The sequence below is a fragment of the Pristiophorus japonicus genome, chromosome 9 (genome assembly GCF_044704955.1).
Source record: "Pristiophorus japonicus isolate sPriJap1 chromosome 9, sPriJap1.hap1, whole genome shotgun sequence".
Taxonomy (NCBI): Eukaryota; Metazoa; Chordata; class Chondrichthyes; family Pristiophoridae; genus Pristiophorus; species Pristiophorus japonicus.
Window position 1 is genome coordinate 55,631,763 of NC_091985.1, and position 23,577 is coordinate 55,655,339.

At 43.8% G+C, this 23,577-nt stretch overlaps 1 protein-coding gene across 1 annotated transcript in view; it reads right to left on the reverse strand.

Annotated features, from left to right (window-relative positions):
• Positions 1–23,577, reverse strand: part of pigf (phosphatidylinositol glycan anchor biosynthesis, class F) — a 64,831-nt gene that overhangs the window by 38,847 nt on the left and 2,407 nt on the right. The window contains exon 3 of the mRNA XM_070889362.1: positions 16,753–16,869. Coding sequence (XP_070745463.1) covers positions 16,753–16,869 — 117 coding nt within the window. The remainder of the gene's footprint in view (positions 1–16,752; positions 16,870–23,577) is intronic.

The following is a 23,577-nucleotide window of genomic DNA, read 5'->3' on the forward strand; positions in this document are numbered from 1 at the left end:
AAGTCAGAGCGCGAGAGAGCCGCAGACAGACGTTAGGCCAGCTCTGGGACACAAAAGGGAAGTAGATCTGCATCAGGCACTCCTGGCAGCTTTTCCCCGATTCAGGGACGCAGCCTGTTCCCAGGATGTGGTAACCCTGAGCGAGCTCTCCATGTGTAGGGTGGAGGGGGCCCATTGCAAGACTTGACGACTGTGCAGCTGGAGCGCCTGTGGGCTGGATAGAATGAACTGACGGGCCGGATACACCCCGTAGACCATATTTTGTCCACCCCTGGAATGGATGCGGAGGGGCTGTTTTCCCTGGTTGGAGAGATGGCATAGTCTCAGGATAAGGAGTCGGCCATTTAAGACAGAGATGAGGAGACATTTCTTCACTCGGGCTTGTGAATCTTTGGAATTCTCTACCACAAATGGCCATGGATGCTCAGTCGTTGAGTATTTTCTCGGTTGAGATCGATAGATTGTTGGACTCTAGAGAAATCAAGGGATGTTTCTATATGTAGATCAAGCAGGAAAGTAGAGTTGAGGTCAAGGATCAGCCACGATCGGATTGAATGGCGGAGCAGGCTAGAGGAGCTGTATAGCCTACTCCTGCTCCTAATTCTTATGTTATTATGTTCCCTAGCCACTTGTCTAAGCTTCTCAATAATACAGATATCCATAATAGTTCCAAAGGTCAACCAAACAACTTGAATGAGGTAATGAGTCTTCGGGAGAGATGGGGAGAACACTGGCAAGAAAGCTTCTGCTCAATAACGCATAAATATTTATCTAATCCATGGCCTCGCCCCTCCCTATCTCTGTAATCCTCCAGCCCCGCCCCCCCCACCCACCCAAGAGATGCCTGCGCTCCTCTAATTCTGCCCTCTTGAGCGTCCCTGATTATAAATCGCTCAAGGTGGCCATGCCTTCTGTTGCCTAGGCCCCAAACTCTGGAACTCCCTGCCTAAATCTCTCCAGCTCTCTTTCCTCCTTAAAGCATATATTTGACTAAGCATTTGTTCACCTGTGCTAATTTCTAATTTTTGCAGCTCGGTGTCAAATTTTTCATCTCATAATACTCCTGTGAAGCGCCTTGGGACTTTTCACTATGTTAAAGATGCTATATAAATACAAGTTGTTGTTGTGCCTAGCAAAGCCCAAATTCATCCAAGTCCAGAATAGAATGCCACATCTGGGAAAGGTCTTGAACACCTCTCACACTCCTGGACAGGATATATGAAAAAACCTGTAGCAAAAAGTCAACGTTCTCTGCATTTTCCCCGGTTCCAGCTCATTTTCTCCCAGGACCTCCAAATTATGGAAAGCCTTACTTTATTCAATCTAACTTTCCTTCTACAATCTTCAATCTTTTTAAAACCAAGCTTGGCACCATCTAATCATTGCTGCCTGTTTACCTTACCTTCTCTGTCCACCTTGGTGTCTCAAGTTTTTTTTTAAGTGATGCTTCACATTGCCTACCCATTTCTTCTTGTGTTATCAGTTTATACAAATACTCATTTTCAATTTGGTTAACAATACTTTTAATGCTCGTATTACATTTCATTAAACATGGAGAAAGGTCAGCACTGAAAAACCTGCTCAGAGTTAACTTTTCTCCCCTCCCCTAGATGAAAATCTGTGAAAGTACAAAGAGATATAAACTTAGATGTAATTTTAAAAAGATTGCAAAGTGCCAGAGCCAAATTTAGTCAATTCAAATTTCACTTCAGTATACCTCTCACCAAATTTCAAATGCAACCAGGTTACATAATTTTTTTTTTTGAGCAAAGATCTATATTTTGTTAACAAATGGTACTGACCTCCCCTTTGCACTGCTAGTTCCTGCCAATCAATCAGTCAGGAAGTTGGAGGTTTGCTCTGTACATATGCATGCCATTATTAACAATGAGCAGCTGTCCTACAGTGCGGCTGCAGTGTAAATGGGGCAGCTCAATTGCTCATCTTGGCTCTGCTCCCAAATAAAGCTTCACTTACTTTGGAGTACTAGACAGTTGTTGCCTTGAGCAAAGGAAGCAAGAAAAAAAAACTGGGATGAAGGATCACACATGCAGTCAGAATTCCAATTTCTTTATACTCCAGCCAAGCACTTTGTTTGCTTAGTAGATTCAGAAATGCAAGGAAAGTTTTAACTCACTTGATTAGTGGAGGAATTTATTCAATAAAATGAAGGGCAAGAGGTGCAACTACAAAGGAGATTGAAAGGCCAGCTTTAATATTCAGAAAGTGGCCAATTGCTGATCCCAGAGTGGAGTGGTGTTCAGATAAAGAATTCCAACACATCAAGTCCCTTTTCCAATCACACCTATTCTATCGAGCCCATGAGCTAGCCAAACATAAATACTTAAGTGCATAGTAATCATAATCCAATATATTTATTTCCACAGAGCATCAGCAATCCATTATTGTTGAAAGACAAATTAAAAGTATATCCGTTTGCATACTAGCAACAATGTTTCAACAGATGTTTAATAGCACTTGCTTTGAATTATTAAATTGTCTGAGACCATTTTTGTGTGTAATCTACAGAAGCCCCAATCCAAGCATTATAGCTCCTCAGAAACAAAATATTCAACTATGTATGTGTGGCTACACCCCCCCTAGTGGTTAAAATATTGCAAGAAACTATGGAACAACAGAAAGCGGACATTTTGGGAAGGTTTATGCTGTTAATTCTTGTGCAGATAGTGTCAGTAAAATGATTTCAAATAGAAAGTTAAACCACAAGCATCTATATGAAGTCTGCTACAACTTCAAATATGCTGTAAATTCTTATCCTTAGATAGTAAAAGCTAAAAGGTTATTGGGTCCAACAAGCTCACCCCTAAATCTATCTCAAACCTTCTCCCACCACATAATCCTCTAAAACATGCACAGTTGTCTCTTGAACCTACTTACACCATTTGTTTCAATGAATTTCCTGGTAAGTAATTCCATAATCCATTACTCTCTATGAAATAATTCTACCTGAATTTGCTATTTATTCAATTCCTTCATTTTTGAACCATTTATCAGTGTCAATAACTTATCAACGCCTTTCATAATTTTGTAAGTTTCCAAAAGGTCACTTGAAGTCGCTTTTCCAAAGAAGATAGACTAACATCTTTATTTTTACCTCCTTAACCTTGGCTCCCCAATACTGCACCTTAATGGTGGCAGTACCATGGAGTACACCAAACAGGTGCTACCCAGTGCTTTTCAAGGTATCACCTATTATTCCCCATCTGGTCCTATGCTGTATCTTGTTTGACTTCTTCACCGTCAAACAGTAGTAGTGAGGTTGGGGATGGCATCAAACAGGAAATTAGGGATGCGTGCAATAAAGGTACAGCAGTTTATCATGAGTGACTTTAATCAACATATTGATTGGGCTAACCAAACTGGTAGCAACAGTGGAGGAGGATTTCCTGGAGTGTATAAGGGATGGTTTTCTAGACCAATATGTCAACGAACCAACTAGATAGCTGGCCATCCTAGACTGGGTGTTGTGTAATGAGAGAGGATTAATTAGCAATCTTGTTGTGCGAGGCCCCTTGGGGGAAGAGTGACCATAATATGGCAGAATTCTTAATTAAAATGGAGAGTGACAGAGTTAATTCAGAGACTAGGGTCCTGAACTTAAAGAAAGGTAACTTCGATGGTATGTGACGTAGATTGACTAGAATAGACTAGTGAATGATACTTAAAGGCTTGACAGTGGATAGGCAATGGCAGACATTTAAAGATCACATGGATGAACTACAACAATTGTACATCCCTGTCTGGAGTAAAAATAAAACGGGGAAGGTGGCTCAACTGTGGCTAGGGATAATGTTAAATCCAAGGACGAGGCATATAAATTGGGCAGAAAAAGCAGCAAACCTGAGGATTGGGAGAAATTTAGAATTCAGCAGAGGAGGACAAAGGGTTTAATTAGGAGGGGGAAAATAGAGTATGAGTGTAAGCTTGCAGGGAACATAAAAACTGACTGCAAAACCTTCCATAGATATGTGAAGAGAAAAAGAATAGTGAAGACAAATGTAGGTCCCTTGCAGTCAGAATCAGGTGAATTTATAATGGGGAACAAAGAAATGGCAGACCAATTGAACAAATATTTTGGTTCTGTCTTCACGAAGGAAGACACAAATAACCTTCCGGAAGTACAAAGGGACCGAGGAGCTAGTGAGAAGGAGGAACTGAAGGAAATCCTTATTAGTCAGGAAATTGTGTTAGGGAAATTGATTAGATTGAAGGTCGATAAATCCCCAGGGCCTGATAGTCTGCATCCCATAGTACTTAAGGAAGTGGCCCTAGAAATAATGGGCCCAAGTTTCGGCCTCAGTTGCTCCTGATTTTTTGGAGCAACTGGTGTAGAATGGAGTATCTTAGAAATTCAAATTCTCGGCATTTAAATTTGCTCCAGTTCTAGTCAGTTAGAACAGTTTCACTTTGGAACAGAATTTTTTTTTCCAAAAGGGGGCGTGCCCGGCCACTTACGCCTGTTTTCAAAGTTTCGGCAGTGAAAACTTACTCCAAACTAACTTAGAATGGAGTAAGTGAAGATTTTTGTATGCTCAAAAAAACCTTGTCTACACTTTAGAAAATCAGGCGTAGGTTACAAATTAGAACATAAGAACATAAGAATTAGGAACAGGAGTAGGCCATCTAGCCCCTCGAGCCTGCTCCGCCATTCAACAAGATCATGGCTAATCTGGCCGTGGACTCAGCTCCACTTACCCGCCCGCTCCCCGGAACCCTTAATTCCCTTATTGGTTAAAAATTAGGCGTAGGGAACGAGGTGGGGGAGGGGGGGGAGGGAAGTAATTAAATTCTACAATCAATCCTTAGTTATACTTATACAAATATTATACAAATAAATCCAATTTGAATAAAAATTTATAAGCAAAGAAAAGATTAAATAAAGCATGTTCCTACCTGTGTGAAACATCAGCAGCCTTCGAGCTGCTGTGCTTCAGGCAGGCCTTTCATGTTGGAGACAGGCAGGGGTGTGGCGTCAGTGTCTCGACGGCAGCCCCAGCAGCGGCAGCAAGCAGCCTTCGAGCTGAGCTGCGGTGCTGCAGGCAGGCCTTCATTCTCTTAGTGGCTGGCCGGCAGCCGAAGGATCAACACCGGAGGCACGCAGCTTTTCAAGGGGGTTAAGGTCATTCGGCCATGGGATAGGAGTGGCGTCAGTGGCTGGCCGGCAGCCGAAGGATCAACACCGGACGCACGCAGCTTTTCAAGGGGGTTGAGGCCATTCGGCCATGGGATAGGATTGGCGTCAGTGGCTGGCCGGCAGCCAAAGGATCAACACCGGACGCACGCAGCTTTTCAAGGGGGTTGAGGCCATTCAGCCACGCTTAAGGGGCGGCGTCACTGGCTCGACGGCAGCCGAGTCCTTTTAAAAATGGCCGCGTGCCAATGTTTGTTTGACACTGCGCGTGCGCGCACGCTCCAATGCGCACGCGCAGGGTTGCCGGCACCACATTGGCTCATTTAAATTGAACCCGCCCCCCACTACTTACAGAATCGGCGCGAGTGTTTGGCTCCGCCCCCCGCTGTGAAGAGCGCACCGCGGCAAGCTGAGATCGAGCTCCGAGGAGCCGGAGGATATCGAAGTTTTTTTCTAGCGCACTTTTAGGCGCGAAGAACAGGCGCCCAGCTCGGAGGTGCGCCGTTTTCGGCGTGGCCCGAAACTTGGGGCCAATGGATGCATTGGTGGTCATTTTCCAACATTCCATGGACTTTGGATCAGTTCCTATGGACTGGAGGGTAGCTAATGTAACCCCACTTTTTAAAAAAGGAGGGAGAGAGAAAACAGGGAATTATAGACCGGTTAGCCTGACATCAATAGTGGGGAAAATGTTGGAATCAATTATTAAAGATGTAATAGCAGCACATTTGGAAAGCAGTGACAGGATCGGTCCAAGTCAGCATGGATTTATGAAAGGGAAATCATGCTTGACAAATCTTCTAGAATTTTTTGAAGATGTAACTAGTAGAATGGACAAGGGGGAACCAGTGGATGTGGTGTATTTGGACTTTCAAAAGGCTTTTGACTAAGTCCCACACAAGAGATTAGTGTGCAAAATTAAAGCACATGGTATTGGGGGTAATGTATTGATGTGGATAGAGAACTGGTTGGCAGATGGGAAGCAGAGAGTAGGAATAAACGGGTCCTTTTCAGAATGGCAGGCAGTGACTAGTGGGGTACTGCAAGGTTCAGTGCTGGGACCCCAGCTATTTACAATTATACATTAATGATTTAGATGATGGAATTGAATGTAATATCTCCAAGTTTGCAGATGACACGAAGATGGGTGGCAGTGTGAGCTGTGAGGAGGATGCTAAGAGGCTGCAGGGTGACTTGGACAGGTTAGATGAGAAGGCAAATGCATGGCAGATGCAATATAATGTAGATAAATGTGAGGTTATCCACTTTAGTGGCAAACACAGGAGGGCAGAATATTATCTGAATGGTGACAGATTAGGAAAAGGGGAGGTGCAACGAGACCTGGGTGTCATGGTACATCAGTCATTAAAGTTAGCATGTAGGTACAGCAGGCGATGAAGAAGGCAAATGGCCTTCATAGCGAGAGGATTTGAGTAAAGGAGCAGGGAGGTCTTACTGCAGTTGTATAGGGCCTTGGTGTACAGTTTTGGTCTCCTAATCTGAGGAAGGATATTCTTGCTATTGAGGGAGTGCAGCGAAGGTTCACCAGACTGATTCCCGGGATGGCAGGACTGACATATGAGGAGAGACTGGATCGACTGGGCTTATATTCACTGGAATTTAGAAGAATGAGAGGGGATCTCATAGAAACAAAATTCTGACAGGATTGGACAGATTAGATGCAGGAAGAATGTTCCCGATGTTGGAGAAGTCCAGAACCAGGGGTCACAGTCTAAGGATAAGGGGTAAGCCATTTAGGACCGAGATAAGGAAAAACTTCTTCACTCAGAGAATTGAGAGCCTGTGGAATTCTCTACCACAAAAAATTGTTGAGGGCAGTTCGGTAAATATATTCAAAAAGGGAGTTAGATATGGCCCTTACGGCTAAAGGGATCAAGGTGTATGGAGAGAAAGCAGGAATGGGGTACTGAAGTTGCATGATCAGCCATGATCATATTGAATGGTGGTGCAGGCTCGAAAGGCCGAATGGCCTACTCCTGCACCTATTTTCTATGTTTCTATGTTTCACTGTAGCCAACCATTTGCACAATAATCCCCCAGATTCCTTTTCTAATCAGTATGCTACAGACACTCTCCAATTTGGTTCCTCAGATCAATTATTTTACATTTGTCTACATTAAGCTGGTATTCCTTCCCTAATTTTCCCAAGAGATCCAAACTGTCCTGAATCCGATTCAATTTTTCCTCTCCACTTCCATAACAAACTTGGAAATCTTGCTTTCGTTATCCTTATCCAATCATACAATCACACAGAAGGGGGTTATTCGGTCCATTATGCCTGTGCCAGTTCTTTGAAAGAGCTAGCCAATTAGTCCCACTGCCCTGCTCTTCCCCCATAGCCCTGTAAATTGATCCATTTTCAAGTATACGTCACAAGTCCGAGAGTTCGGGAGGCCACAGAGGTCGGTGAGTTCGGGAGGCCACAGAGGTCGGTGAAGTGAGTTGGTAAGTACCTCTCTTTTCTCTATTTCTTTTTAATTAGATTTTAAACTAGATAAGTCTAACTAGAGGGATGGCAGGGCAGCTCAGTTCCGTGGAGTGCACATCCTGTGGCATGTGGGAAGCCTGGATGCTTCACGTGGCCTACACAACCACGTGTGCAGGAGGTGTCTCGAGCACCGCGTTTCAGAGCTGCAGCCAATACGGCGCATCCGTGAGGCTGAGAGCTATGTGGATAGCACGTTTCAGAGGTGGTCACCCCACAGCTTAAAGGCATGCAGGTAGAGGGGAAGTGGGTGACCACCAGACAAAGTAAGTGTGCTAGGCAGGTAGTGCAGGAGTCTCCCCATGAGTCCATCTCGCTTTCAAACCGATATCCACTTCTGAGTGTCGGTGAGGGCGATACTCAGAAGTGGATATCGGGTGGCTCAGCTACACAGGGGAGAGGGACGAAGAACAAAAGAGCCCGAGTGATAGGGGATTCTATAGTTAGGGGAACAGACAGGTGTTTCTGCGGCCATAGACGTGACTCCCAAATGGTATGGTGCCTCCCTGGTGCCAGGGTCAAGGATGTCACAGAGCGGATGCAGGGCATCCTGGGGGTGGGGCGGGGTAAACAGCTAGAGGTCATGGTCCATATCGAGACCAACGACATAGGTAAAATGAGGGATGAGGTCCTACAGGCAGAATTCAGGGAGCTAGGAAGAAAATAAAAGGCTAGGACCTCAAAGGTAGTAATCTCCGGATTACTATCGGTACCACATGCTAATGAGTACAAGAATAGAAGGATAGAGAGGATGAACATGTGGCTTAAGAGTTGGTGTAGGAGGGAGGGCTTTAAATTCTTGAGGCATTGGGACCGCTTCTGGAGGAGATGGGACCTGTACAAACCGGACGGGTTGCACCTCAACAGCGCCGGGACCAATATCCTGGCGGGGAGTTTTGCTAGTGCTGTTGGGGAGAGTTTAAACTAGTTTGGCAGGGGGATGGGAGCCAGAGAACACATTCAATAGGGAAGGAAGTAAAGCAGAAATTGGATGGCAAGAATCTAGAAAGCGAATCCGTAAGATAGAGGAAACAAGGCTTAGTAAGTAGTAAGCAAGGAGGTCTTCCTATGCTAAATGGTATATACTTTAATGCAAAGAATATATTGAATAAGGCGGAGGAGCTAAGAGCACGGGTAGATACTTAGGAGTATGACATTATAACCATTACAGAAACATGGCTGAAAGAGGGGCAGGTTTGGCAGATCAATATTCCTGGTTACAGGATTTTTAGACAAGATAGAGGGTGTAAAAAGGGGAGTGGGGGCATTGCGGTACTGATTAAAGAAACTATTACAGCAGTGAGGAGGGATGATATGTTAGAGGGATCATCGAATTGAAAAATAAAAAAGGGGCGATCACACTGCTGGACGTGTATTATAGACCCCCAAACAGTGGGAGGGAGATAGAGGAGCAAATATGTCGGCAAATTGCTCTGAAGTCCAAATACCATAGGGTAGTAATAGTAGGGGATTTTAACTATCCAAATATTGATTGGGACAAATATAGTGTGAAGGGTATAGAGGGTGCGGAATTCTTGAAATGCATTCAAGGGAACTTTTGTTGGACAGTATGTAGCAAGCCCAACACAAGAGGGGTGGTTTTGGATTTAGTTTTGGGGAATGAAGCTGGGCAGGTTGAAGGGGTATTAGTGGGAGAGCACTTGGGTGCTAGTGACCATAATTCAGTCAGATTCAAGTTGGTTATGGATAAGGACAAGAATAGGCCTGGAATAAAAGTCCCGAATTGGAAAAAGCTAAATTTGCTAAGTTAAGGAGTGATTTGGCCACAGTGGACTGGAAACAGCTACTTGTGGGTAAATCAGTGTCCGAACATGGGAGGATTTCAAGGAGGAGATCCGGAAGGCTCAGGCCAAACATGTGCCTTTAAAAAAAAAGGCAATAATTCTAGAGCCCCTTGGATGTCTAGGGACTTACAGGGGAGGATAAAGAAAAAAAAGAGACGTTTATGTCATATACCAATGGCTAAATACTATAGAATCTTTAGAGGAATATAGAAAGTTAAGAGGCAAAATTACAAAGGATATTAGGAATGCTAAAAGAGAGCACAAAAAATTCTTGGCTAGTAAAATTAAGGAAAACCCCAAGATGTTCTGTAAATATATTAAGAATAAGAGGGTAACTAAAGAAAGGGTAGGGCCTATTAGAGACCATGAGGGTAACCTTTGTATGGAGGCGGAAGATGTTGGTAAGGTTCTTAAATACTTTGCATCTGTTTTCACAAAGGAAAGGGGCAATGCAGATACTGCTATCGAGGAGGAGTGTGATATTCTGGATAAAATAAATATAGTGAGAGGGGAAGTATTAAGGGGTTTAGCAGCTTTGAAGGTAGATAAGTCCCCAGGCCCGGATGACATGCATCCCAGGCTGTTGAGCGAAGTAAGAGAGGAAATAGCAGAGGTCTTGACCATTATTTTCCAGTCCTCTTTGGATTTGGGCATGGTACTGGAGGATTGGAGGACTGCTAATGTAGTACCCTTGTTTAAGAAATGAGAAAGGATCAAGCCTGTCAGCCTAACCTCAGTGGTGGGAAAATTATTGGAAAAAATTCTGAAAGTCAGGATAAATCTACATTTGGAAAAGCAAGGATTAATTAGGGACAGTCAGCACGGATTTGTTAAGGGAAGATTGTGTTTGACTAATCTGATTGACTTTTTTGAGGAGGTAACCAAGAGGGTCGATGAGGGTAGTGCGTATGATGTAGTGTATATGGACTTTAGCAAAGCTTTTGATAAGGTCCCACATGGTAGACTGGTCACGAAGGTTAAAGCCCATGGGATCCAGGGCAAAGTGGCAAGTTGGATCCAAAATTGGCTTGGAAGTAGGAAGCAAAGGATAATGATTGATGGATGTTTGTGTAACTGGAAGGATGTTTCCAGTGGGGTTCCGCAGGGCTCAGTACTGAGTCCCTTACTTTTTGTGATCAACATCAATGATTTAGATTTGAATATAGGGAGTATGATTAAAAAGTTTGCAGACAACACTAAAATTGGCTGTGTAGTTGATAATGAAGAGGAAAGTCATGGGCTGCAGGCGGACATCAATCTACTGGTCAGGCGGGAAATGGAATTTAATTCAGAGAACACACACTGGGAGGGCTAATAAGGAAAGGGTATACACATTAAGCCGTAGGCCACTTAATAGTGTAGATGAACAAAAGGGACCTTGGAGTGCTTATCCATAGATCCCTGAAAGTTGCAGGCCAGGTGGATAAGGTGGTTAAGAAGGTATACAGAATGCTTGCCTTTATTGTGCGAGGCATAAATTTAAGAGCAGGGAGGTTATGCTTAAATTGTATAATACTTTGCTTAGGCCACAGCTGGAGTACTGTGTGCAGTTCTGGTCGCCGTATTATAGGAAGGACGTGATTGCATTAGAGGGTGCAGAAGATGCTGCCTGGAATGGAGAATCTTAGTTATGAGGATAGATTGGATAGGCTGGGTTTGTTCTCATTGGAACGGAGGTTGAGAGGAGACCTCATTGAGGTGTACAAAATATTGAGGGACCTGGACATAGTGGATAGTAAGAGCCTATTTCCATTAGTGGAGGGATCTATTACGAGGGGGCATAGTTTTAAGGTGGTTGGTGGAAGCTTTAGAGGGGATTTGAGGTGGGGGGGGCTTCTTTACGCAGAGGGTTGTGGGGATCTGGAACTCGCTGCCTGGAAGAGTGGTGGATACAGAAACCCTCACCACTTTTATGAGATGGTTGGATGGGCACTTAATGTTATGGACCTAGAGCTGGTAATTGGGATTAGACTGGATAACTTCTTGTTGGCTGGCGCAGATATAATGGCAAGTACTGCAGAGAATCGAATATGGCCAGGGTGATCTCCTGGACTAGGTTCGATCGCCTGGATGGATCGGAGAAGAATTTTCCCATATTTCTTTCCCCCTAAATTGGCCTGGATTTTTAAATCTGGTTTTTGCCTCTCCCAGGAGATCACATCTGGTTGGGGTGGAGTGTAGAATGTTTCAGTGTAAGGGGTGTCGCAGTTGTGTGAGGCGGACTGTTTGGGCTGGGTGCTCTTTGCCTTTCTGCCATTGTTCATTGGTTTATATGTAACCTTCAGGGCTGCTGACCGAGGGCCGTGTGGCTCTTTGTCAGCCGGTGTAGACACGATAGGCTGAAATGGCCTCCTTCTGTGCTGTAAATTTCTATGTCCAATTCCCTTTTGAAAGTTACTATTGAATCTGCTTCCACCACTCTTTCAGGCAGTCCATTCCAGATCATATTAACTCGTTGCATAAAAATAATCATCTCCTCTCTGGTTCTTTTGCCATTGATCTTAAAACAGCTATCTTAAAAATAATTTTTTATTTTTTATTTACATGCACACACTACACAACACCAGAAAGGATGGAAGAGTACAACTTGATCACTAGTGGATTGGTGGCACAGAGAATGGCAAAAATGTTTGCCATGGAGAGAGTGGCCGCTTCCACGGAGCTTAAAGCACGGCTCTCAAATGATCCATGCAGGCCATGGCCGTGCAGACTTTAGATGTCAACTTCGATGCTTGCCTAAAAGGGATGACCGATACTTTATCCGTGGCCTCGCAACGCATCAGTGATCTTCACCAAGCTGGTCTGCAGCTGAGTGGTAGGAGTGAAATGGCGCTGGCCCAGTAGAGAGATGATGACGAAAGGGGACTTGGAAGTAGGAACTCCACTCAAAGCATTCCCATTTCTCACCCATTGCTCCCACCAACCCCACCCGCCAGTCAGTGCTCAAAATGCTGTTTCATCTCCCGAAGGCCAAGTCTGTCCCTGCACAGGTGGAGCAGTGTTTGGCAGGACTCTCGGGGGCTCCAGAACCAAGAGGGTGTAGTAGGCCAAAAGCAACTCAGCAGTCAGGGCTGGGATCGAAGGAGCCTGCTTCTCTCTCTACTGAAGCCACACAGATTGCACCATGTAGAAGCAGTAGGACGCCAAGTTAAAGCAATTGTAATTCACCAAAGCTATGCACATGGATTTTTTGACAAAATGTTATGTTAAGTTTCCTTTCTTTATAATGCCACATAAATGTTATTAACAGCAGTTCTACATCTTTCCCGTTATTGTGTCCCGAGTACCAACTCGTCCTTTCACTTGTTTCATGATGAATGTCAATACATGATGGGAACCATTGGGTGGATGTGCAATGGGTGGATAGTGGTTGAACAGTTTAATATAAGGGGGTGGGGTGTTTCTGGTGGTGGGAGCAGGCCTCAGGATTTCATTTCTAATATTTTATTGTGTGAGTCAACACTAGGTGCACCATTGCGATATTAAGGCACCTCTGAGAGCAATGTGAGCAACTGCTCTGGTGATGGGTACTCTATCTTCATCCTCCTCCATGTTCTCCTCAATGGACCTGCAATCCTCTCTGCTGCGCAACAGCGTGCAGGACGTAGCACACCACGACGATTCTGGATACGGTGGCTGGCGGGTGCCACAGCACGCCGCTGAACCTATCTAAGCACCTGAAACGCATCTTCAACATTCCAATATCTTGCTCTATGACACATCTGATGGTCATGTGGCTCTCGTAGTGCTCCTACGCCTCATTGGTGGGGTTCCTCACAGATGTCATATGCCAAGTTTGAAGAGGGGCATCCCTCGTTTCTCAAGAGCCAGCCCTCAAGTCTACTTTCTGGAACAATAATATCTGGAATGTTAGACTGCCACAGTCAGAATGCATCAAGATAGATTCCAGGGAATCTGGCACATACCTCTGGCTGCAGAAACCTCTCCTGGTTGCACACCAGCTGCACATTGATGGATGAATATCCTTTGCGGTTTATAAAAACTCCTGGCTGCTGTGATGGTGCTCGGATTGCCACGAGTGTGCAACTGATGGCTCACTGTATCTGTGGGAATCCAGACAGAGGCGCGAAACAGAGTGCCTGCTCATTTTGGCTATTGTCATCACGGGGGTGGGGGTTTCATAACTCCCAGTCCCAGCCCCAGCAAACAATTCATCAGACACTTGCCGTATGCATTTATGGACTGCGAGACGCTCAAGATGTCTCCAGTAGTGTCCTGGAGGGAACCAGAGGCAAAAAAAAGAAATTGAGGGCGGTGGCGACTTTCACAGCCACTGAGTACGCGTCCGCCAGGTCCAGCAGGGAGCAGATCGTCTTTTAGGATGTTGCAGATGTTAGCCACCACTTGACAACCTCAGTCTGCGGAAGCACTGCTCTTTCGAGACGTCAAGGAAGTTGAAGTCCTGTCTGTAAACCCAGCAACGTGGGTAGTGCCTCCTTCAACCTCGGCCTCTCCCCTGTGCACCTCTCCCATGCTCACGCGATTCCCCCCACACCACTGCCATCAATAGAGATGTTCTTCTGTTTCTGATGTGTTTTCAGAACACATCGCCTCCAACACGCCTCCCGTCCTGCTATTGTCAGTTTGAAAGCCTCCAAAGTTTAGAAAGAGCTGCATCCACATAAGAGCTCTCTGTCAAACGCTTGCCAGAGGGAACTGTGACACCGGGTGCAGTAGGTGAGCTTTTATTCAGATGGGGCAATCTGAATAAAATAGCCACCTGAACTGCAGCTCAATCTCGCCTCCGTTTCACTGGTCAGATTCCCACGGCCCAGAAAACCCGTGCTGGTCAGGTTACATTGACACCCAAATAAAATACAATGCAAAAAGAACCCATTAATGTCTATGAAGGATGTTAATTGCAGCAATAAGTACCCGTGAGCCTGCACTAATTATAGTCCCGACTTCCAAACACTCCTCCGTTAAACGGAAGTGAGCGCATTGGAGTTGGGTTGTGGTCGTGATTGCAAATTCAGTTATTTTAAGTAGCCACCCGTCCCCAAACCACCCGTTAAAATCCTCCCACCCCCCCGTGTGTTTAACTCTCCCTTAGCATTCCATCGGACCATTTTAAGCTATTGCACCTTTGATTATGAGCAGTTAGCAGCAATGTCTTCAAAGGCATTAACCGATATAAAGAGGGGAAGTTTCCAGGGATCTTTAGTCCTGGTGAAGACACCCAGGCTCCATGACTCATCTAATCTATTTGTAACGTCTGATCAAATGACTACAAGCAAGGAAAGAAAAGCAAGACCATTTTATCAGAAGGGTCAATTACATGACAACAGACTATGAGACAGCTTTCTAAAAAGGGGAAGCCCTTGCGGACCATTTTCAATTCTAATCAGATATTGTGGCTGTGTAGAGTAATGCCCAGGTCTTTTTTCTTCTGTGCATTATTTTATTTGTATCTGTATATAAATCTAGAACCGTAGACTAAACCAAACATTCTAGCTGTTCAATATGATAGGAGATATAGTTCGCATCTTACTTATTATTCAGTAAGCAATTTGCTGGGATCAGGATTGATTGATAGGTCTGAACGATGATAATCCAATCATAGCTACGAATAGGGACTTACTCTGCTTATGTAAACTGTCTTCAAGCTGTTTACACAAAAAAGTATTAGAAACTGTCTGATGTGTAAACAAATACAACATTCTCAAGAACAGCCCCATTTAAACTGGCTGATCTATCATTTACCTTTTGGCCACTTCACCTACAAGTGGGGAAGTAACTGTTTAACAAGTCTATTATTTCCTTTTCCCAAATTTCAGCCCCCCCACTAAGTGGACTTGCACTCTTTTATCCAGAAAGAGTCTGCTATAAAGTGCTTCTTACCAGGATGTCCCAAAATACTTTGCAACCTACCTTGGTAGTATAGTCATATTAATTACTTTTTAAAAATTCATTCCTGGGATGTGGGCGTTTGCTGGCAAAGCCAGCATTTATTGCCCATCCCTAATTGCCCTTGAGAAGGTGGTGGTGCTGTTAGAGAGGGAGTTACAGGATTTTGACCCAGCGACAATGAAGGAACAGCAATATATTTCCAAGTCAGGATGGTGTGTAACTAGGAGGTGATGGCGTTCCCATGCGCCTGCTGCCTTGTCGTTCTAGATGGTAGAGGTCGCGGATTTGGGAGGTGCTGTCAAGGAAGCCTTGGTGAGTTGCTACGGTGTATCTTGTAGATGGTACACACTGCAGCCACAGTGCGCCAGTGGTGGAGGGAGTGAATGTTTAAAAGACTTAGATTTATATAGCAGCAGGACACCGGGATAACTCCCCTGCTCTTCTTCGAAATAGTACCATGGGATCTTTTATGTCCACTTGAGGGAGCAGACGGGGCCTCGGTTTAACGTGGCATCCCACAGCACTGCACTGAAGTGTCAGCCTAGATTATTTTGGGGTGCCAATCAAGCGGGCTGTTTTGTCCTGGATGGTGTAAAACTTCTGGACTGTTGTTGGAGCTGCACTCATCCAGGCAGTGTCCTAGGCCCAACCATCTTCAGCTGCTTCATCAATGACCTTTCCTCCAACACAAGGTCAGAAGTGGGGATGTTCGCTGATGATTGCACAGCATTCTGTTCCATTCGTAAGTCCTCCGATAATGAAGCAGTCCATGCCGGCATGCAGCCTGATAAGTGGCAAGTAACATTCGTGCCACACAAGTGCCAGGTAATGCCTATCTCCAACAAACGAGAGTCTAACCACCCTTGACATTCAACGGCATTACCATAGCTGAAATGTCTACCATCAACATCCTGGGGGTCACCATTGACCAGAAACTTAACTGGACCAGCCACATAAATACTGTAGCAACAAGAACAGGTCAGAGGCTAGGTATTCTGCAACAAGTGTCTCACCTCCTGACTCCCCAAAGCTTTTCTACCATCTATAAAGGCACAAGGTGTAATGGAGTACTCTCCAGCTGTGGTCAAATAGTCTGTTAACACTCATTGATACATAAATAATATGTGCCTCCAATTAGTGAGGAAAAATTATACAGATGCTGTAATTATAATAGTAGACCAATTGGTAAAACTCTTAATAATTACTGCATAAATCATATACCACAGCTTGCAAAAACTTATACATATTATTTCACATTAATCGGACTAGATTTCATAGGATTACAAAGCAAAGAATAAATCAGATTATTGGATATATTGGGTTACCAGCTGAATTCACATTTTCACTGTTTAGTTCAGTTTTCCTGCAAAAGCGCAAGATTGAAACAACACCAAGTCTACACACTCTCCATTGCTTACCCGTTTTTACTGAAGACACGTATCCATGCCGGTACATTGGGTCCCAGCATACATAGACAACGAAGTGTAGTAAAGGTAGATAATAGAACTGCAAACAAAAAAGTCTCCCTGAAGGACCTGTAAAATACAAAACTAGTTTACAATTGGTAGCTTCATAGTCAAGTACTTACTAGACATTATTCACTGCAAACACAAAATAGGGGCCAGCAAAGTGTTCCGAAGACCACCCGAATTTTGAGATTCATGTTCCCCGAATCCATTCACTGAAACTGGGAAGAACTATCATGCAGGAGTGTGGTGTGTCCCAGGAATGCTACATTATCAGACATAAGTTATCAGGCACAGTGAGTGGGGGCTTGCTTATGGAAGGGACCTTTTGCGCTGGGCACAAGAAAAGATATTTGAAGATAGCCCAAACTATAACACGTTTCTCCATAACCTGCGGGTAGTCAGTTTGGTTATCAATGGGAACGTGATTGATAGAAAGAGTCCAAAGTGAATTTACAAAATTTAGATTAGCTTGTGAATAAAGTAAAAGGAACTAAGGTTAATCTGAAACAATAATTATGTTTCGTTTTCCTTCCCTCAGTATGTCTCTCCATACCATAGAAGGCCCCAGTTGAAAGTGTACGCAAGCCTCTGAATACCATTCTGTCGGCAATTATTTGGAGGTGCACGAAGGCAGGATGGGGCATCTCAATTGGATTTGATTCACCAGAATAAACCAACTAGTTCCACTCAATTTACATTTAAAAAAGGGACAGAAGGATAACCCAAGGAATTATCGACCCGTGAGCTGGACATTCTAATTTATCCATGACTAAAGCACCTTGACATTGAATAAATTTAAGACAGAAATAGACAGTTTCTTAAACGATAAGGGAATAAGGGGTTATGGGGAGCAGGCAGGGAAGTGGACCAGAGTCTACGATTGGATCAACCATGATCGTATTAAATGGCGGAGCAGGCTCAAGGGGCCATATGGCTTCTCCTGCTCCTATTTCTTATGTTCTTAATAGTGAGGCATCAGAAGAAATACAGTATAATGGGAGACCTTACTCAGCAACTCTGGGGTTCTGCAGGGTTATAATGCAGCCATTTCACAAAGAGAACTCAGTTGATTTAAAACAATAACATTTCAGCAAAGCCTTTGGCATAGTGCTATTTTACTTGATAGAAAGGCACAAAATAGATACCTAATTAGTTGAGTCGGGGGGGTGTAAAGGTTAGTTATTAAGGGAACATTAACATACAAGGACTAGCGTGGTCCCACATGGCTCGAGCCATTGTTATCTCTGACGTATAATAATTATTTTGTGGAAAAGGGAACAAAGGCATGTAAGTTTGCTGATGAAAACAAATTGAAAGGGTCGAATATGAAACAATTAGACCATTTGCATTAGTATTGGGATGGCTGGGAGCTTGGGCCTAAAAGTGGGAAATGTTGCTAAATGAATAGAAATTCAAAGTCATGAAGATGTGGAAGGGAAACAAAATAGTAAAGATACAAAACTAATGGGAACAGTCCACGGGAAAGGCAGATGGGGGATCTGGGAGATTTAGTGGAAAACACCCTACAATCACCAGCACATACTGCAGCAGTGAAAAAGAATCTTAGCATGGGATACAACACAAATTCTGCAAGTTAGCATTTGCACATACAAAGCACAGGTTCACCCCATCTGCGGGAAAAAGGAGAAAATAAAAACATCCTGTCCTTGGAAGCAGTATAAACGAAGGCGATTCATTTTTTTTTATAAATAGGATTGGGCACCTATGCATTGAACAGTGATTATTGGTACTGAAGATGTTTACATCGGAAAAAGGCAGTTTATAGGTGATCTTATTGATGCATTTTAGATATTAAAGGGAATAGATAAGCTCAATATTAACAAGTTCTGGGACAGGGAGACACAGATTCAAGCTTAGACCAGGAGGTGAATAAACAGTTAAAATCCAACTTCTTCACACAGCAAGTGGTGAATATTTGGAATAGTCTACTTTGAGCAATGAAAGTGAACGATATTATAAATTTGAAGGAGGTGATGGATATATTTTTGCCGCACAAGTCTACTAAAAGGCAAGATAGATAAAATGGAGTATGACATCCGAGACCTTTGAGACCAGATGGACTGAAATGGTCTTACCGTCCCTGAACAGTCCTATTTCCTAAACACATTGGAACATATAAAATAGAAACATAGAAAATAGGTGCAGGAGTAGGCCATTCGGCCCTTCGAGCCTGCACCACCATTCAATGAGTTCATGGTTGAACATGCAACTTCAGTACCCCATTCCTGCTTTCTCGCCATACCCCTTGATCCCCCTAGTAGTAAGGACTACATCTAACTCCTTTTTGAATATATGTTAGAGAGTCGAGTTGCTTAAATAGTGATGCATCATGAAAAACCATCTTCTGTGGTTTGCTTGATTCTCTGATAACCCAAGACAAACAATGACCCAAACTTGCTTAAAATTAGGTGCAGATTTTGTTTCTGTATTTTTTTTGGCCTCCCTTCAGAGTTGCATCACTAGCTAAAAGGAGGGAGCATTGCTGGTTCTCAGTCTTTTCTTATCCTTTTTTGTATGTTCATAAATGTCAAAATGCTCCTGGCATCCTTTGCAATAATTCAAATAAATTCTGGGGGTGGGGGAGGGGAATAAGCAAATCTGAAAAAAGTATTCCAGGAGTGGCAGTACCTGAGCCATGACACAATCTGAAATGTCAGATGAATTAGGTAAAATATAGGAAAACAAAAAGTAATTTGCATTATAGCCCTTGTCAATAACAGAAGTTTAACAGCAGCAAATGTATTCCAGAGCTGTATAAGTGCATTAGAAACATAGAAAATAGGTGCAGGAGTAGGCCATTCGGTCCTTCGAGCCTGCACCACCATTCGATAAGATCATGGTTGATCATTCCTTCAGTACCCCTTTCCTGCTTTCTCTCCATACCCCTTGATCCCCTTAGCCGTAAGGGTCATATCTAACTCCCTCTTGAATATATCCAATGAACTGGCATCAACAACTCTCTGCTGTAGGGAATTCCACAGGTTAACTCTCTGAGTGAAGAAGTTTCTCCTCATCTCAGTCCTAAATGGCCTACCCCTTATCCCAAGACTGTGTCCCCTGGTTCTGGAGTTCCCCAATATCGAGAACATTCTACCCGCATCTAACCTGTCCCGTCCCGTCAGAATCTTGTATGTTTCTATGAGATCCCCTCTCATCCTTCTAAACTCCAATGTATAAAGGCCCAGTTGATCCAGTCTCTCGTCATATGTCAGTCCAGCCATCCTGGGAATCAGTCTGGTGAACCTTCGCTGCACTCCTTCAATAACAAGAACATCCTTCCTCAGATTAGGAGAATAAAACTGAACAATATTCCAGGTGAGGCTTCACCAAGGCCCTGTACAATTGTAGTAAGACCTCCCTGCTCCTATACTCAAATCCCCTAGCTATGAAGGCCAACATACCATTTGCCTTCTTTACCGCCTGCTGTACTTGCATGACAACTTTCAATGACTGATGTACCATGACACCCAGCTCTCGTTGCACCTCCCTTTTTCCTAATCTGCCACCATTCAGATAATATTCTGTCTTTGTGTTTTTGCCCCCAAAGTGGATAACCTCACATTTATCCACATTATACTGCATCTGCCATGCATTTGCCCACTCACCTAACCTGTCCAAGTCACCCTGCAGTCTCTTAGCGTCCCCCTCACAGCTTACACCGCCACCCAGTTTAGTGTCATCTGCAAACTTGAATGTCTGAGAGGTAAACGAGAAGTGATCTTATCGAAATATATAGGATTATGAGGGGGCTTGACAAGGTGGATGTAGCGAGGATGTTTCCACTGATAGGAGAGACTAGAACTAGAGGGGTCGCCCATTTAAAACTGAGATGAGGAGAAACTTCTTCTCAGACGGTTGTGGATCTGTGGAATTCGCTGCCTCAGAGCTGTGGAAGCTGGGACATTGAATAAATTTAAGACAAAAATAGAGAGTTTCTTAAACGATAAGGGAATAAGGGGTTATGGAGAGCGGGCAGGGAAGTGGACCGGAGTCCATGATCGGATCAGCCATGATCAGATTAAATGGTGGAGCAGGCTCGAGGGGCCCTATGGCCTACTCTTGCTCCTATTTCTTACTTTCTTATGACAATAGCCTATATCAGGTTTCTCCTGCATCTTCAATTCTTCAGTGCATATCACATCTAAGAGATACATTTCCTTCCTTTTACATAGAATTTACAGCACAGAAACAGGCCATTCAGCTCAACCGCTCTATGCCATTTTTTTTTAATGCTCCACCGAGTCCCATTGCACCTTACTTCATCTCATCCTATCTGCATATCCTTCTATTCCTTTCTCCCTCATGTACTTAGCCAACTTCCCCTTGAATGCATCCAAGCTATTCATCTTAATTTGGTAGCAGGTGCAACATTCTAACCCCTCTCTGGGTAAAGAAGTTTTGCCGGAATTCCTTATTGGATTTATTAGTGACTATCTTATATTTATGATCCCTAGTTTTAGAATCCTTCACAAGTAAAATCATCTCTACATCTGCCCTATCAAACTTCTTCATAGAAACATAGAACGTAGGTGCAGGAGCAGGCCATTCGGCCCTTCGAGCCTGCACCGCCATTCAATAAGATCATGGCTGACCATGCAACCTCAGTACCCCAACCCAGCCTTCTCTCCATAACCCCCTGATCCCTTTAGCAGTAAGGGCCATATCTAACTCACTTTTGAATATGTCCAACGAACTGGACTCATGTTTCTGTGACAGAGAATTCCATAGGTTCACAACTCTCTGGGTGAAAAAGTTTCTCCTCATCTCGGTCCTATATGGCTTACCCCTTATCTTTAGATTGTGACCCCTGGTTCTGGACTTCCCCAACATCAAGAACATTCTACCTGCATCTAACCTGTCCAGTCCTGTCAGAATTTTATAAGTTTCCATGAGATCCCCTCTCATTCCTCTAAATTCCAGTGAGTATAAACCTAGCCAATCCAGTCTTTCCTCATATGTCAGTCCTGCCATCCCAGGAATCAGTCTGGTGAACCTTCGCTGCACTCCCTCAATAACAAAAACGTCCTTCCTCAGATTAGGAGACCAAAACTGTACACAACATTCAAGGTGTGGCCTCACCAAGGCCCTGTACAACTGCAGAAGACCTCCCTGCTCCTATACTCACATCCCCTTGCTATGAAGGCCAGCATACCATTTGCTTTCTTTACAGCCTGCTGTACCTGCATGCCAACCTTCAATGACTGATGTACCATGACACCCAGGTCTCTTGCACCTCCCCTTTTACTAATCTGCCTCCTGTTTTTGCCACCAAAGTGGATAACCTTACATTTATCCACATTATACTGCATCTGCCATGCATTTGCCCATTCACCTAACCTGTCCAAGTCCCCCTGCAGCCCCTTAGCATCCTCCTCACAGCTCGCACTGCCACCCAGCTTAGTGTCGTCTGCAAAGTTGGAGATATTATCTTCAATTCCTTCGTCTAAATCATTAATGTATATTGTAAATAGCTGGAGTCCATGCACTGAACCCTGCGGCACCCCACTAGTCACTGTCTGCTATTCTGAAAAAGACCCGTTTATTCCCACTCTTTGCTTCCTGTCTGCCAACCAGTTGTCTATCCATGTTAATACATTACCCCCAATACCATGTGCCTTAATTTTGCACACTAATCTCTTGTGTGGGGCCTTGTCAAAAGCCTTTTGAAAGTCCAAATACACCACATCCACTGGTTCTCCCTTATCCACTCTACTAGTTACATCCTCAAAAAATTCTAGAAGATTTGTCAAGCATGATTTCCCCTTCATAAATCCATGCTGACTTGGACCGATCCTGTCGCTGCTTTCCAGATGTGCTATTACATCTTTAATAATTGATTTTAGCATTTTCCCCACCACCGATGTCAGGCTAACCGGTCTATGATTCCCTGTTTTCTCTCTCCCTCCTTTTTTAAAACGTCGGGTTACATTAGCTACCCTCCAATCCATAGGAACTGATCCAGAGTCCATGGAATGTTGAAAAATCACCACCAATGCATCTACTATTTCTAGGGCCACTTCCTTAAGTACTCTGGGATGCAGATTATCAGGCCCTGGGGATTTATCAGCCTTCAGTCCCTTCAATTTCCCAAACACCATTTCCTGACATAAGGATTTCTCGCAAGACCTTCGGTCCCCTAGTATTTTTGTGTCTTCCTTAGTGAAAACAGAACCAAAGTATTTGTTCAATTTGTCTGCCACTTCCTTGTTCCCAATTATGAATTCACCTGATTCTGACTGCAAGGGACCTACATTAGTCTTCACTAATCTTTTTCTCTTCACATATCTATAGAAGCTTTTGCAGTCAGTTTTTATGTTCCCTGCAAGCTTACTATCGTACTCTATTTTCCCCCTCCTAATTAAACCCTTAGTCCTCCTCTGCTGAATTTTAAATTTCTCCCATTCCTCAGGTTTGCTGCTTTTTCTGGCCAATTTATATGCCTCTTCCTTGGATTTAATACTTTCCCAAATTTCCCTTGTTTGCCACGGTTGAGCCACCTTCCCTTTTTTATTCTTACGCCACAAAGCGATGTACAATTGTTGTAGTTCATCCATGTGATCTTTAAATGCCTGCCATTGCCTATCCACCATCAACCCTTTAAGTATCATTCTCCAGTCTATCCTAGCCAATTCACATCTCATACCATCGAAGTTTCCTTTCTTTAAGTTTAGGACCCTAGTCTCTGAATTAATTGCATCACTCTCCATCTTATGTTCACTCTTCCCCAAGGGGCCCTGCACGACCAGATTGCTA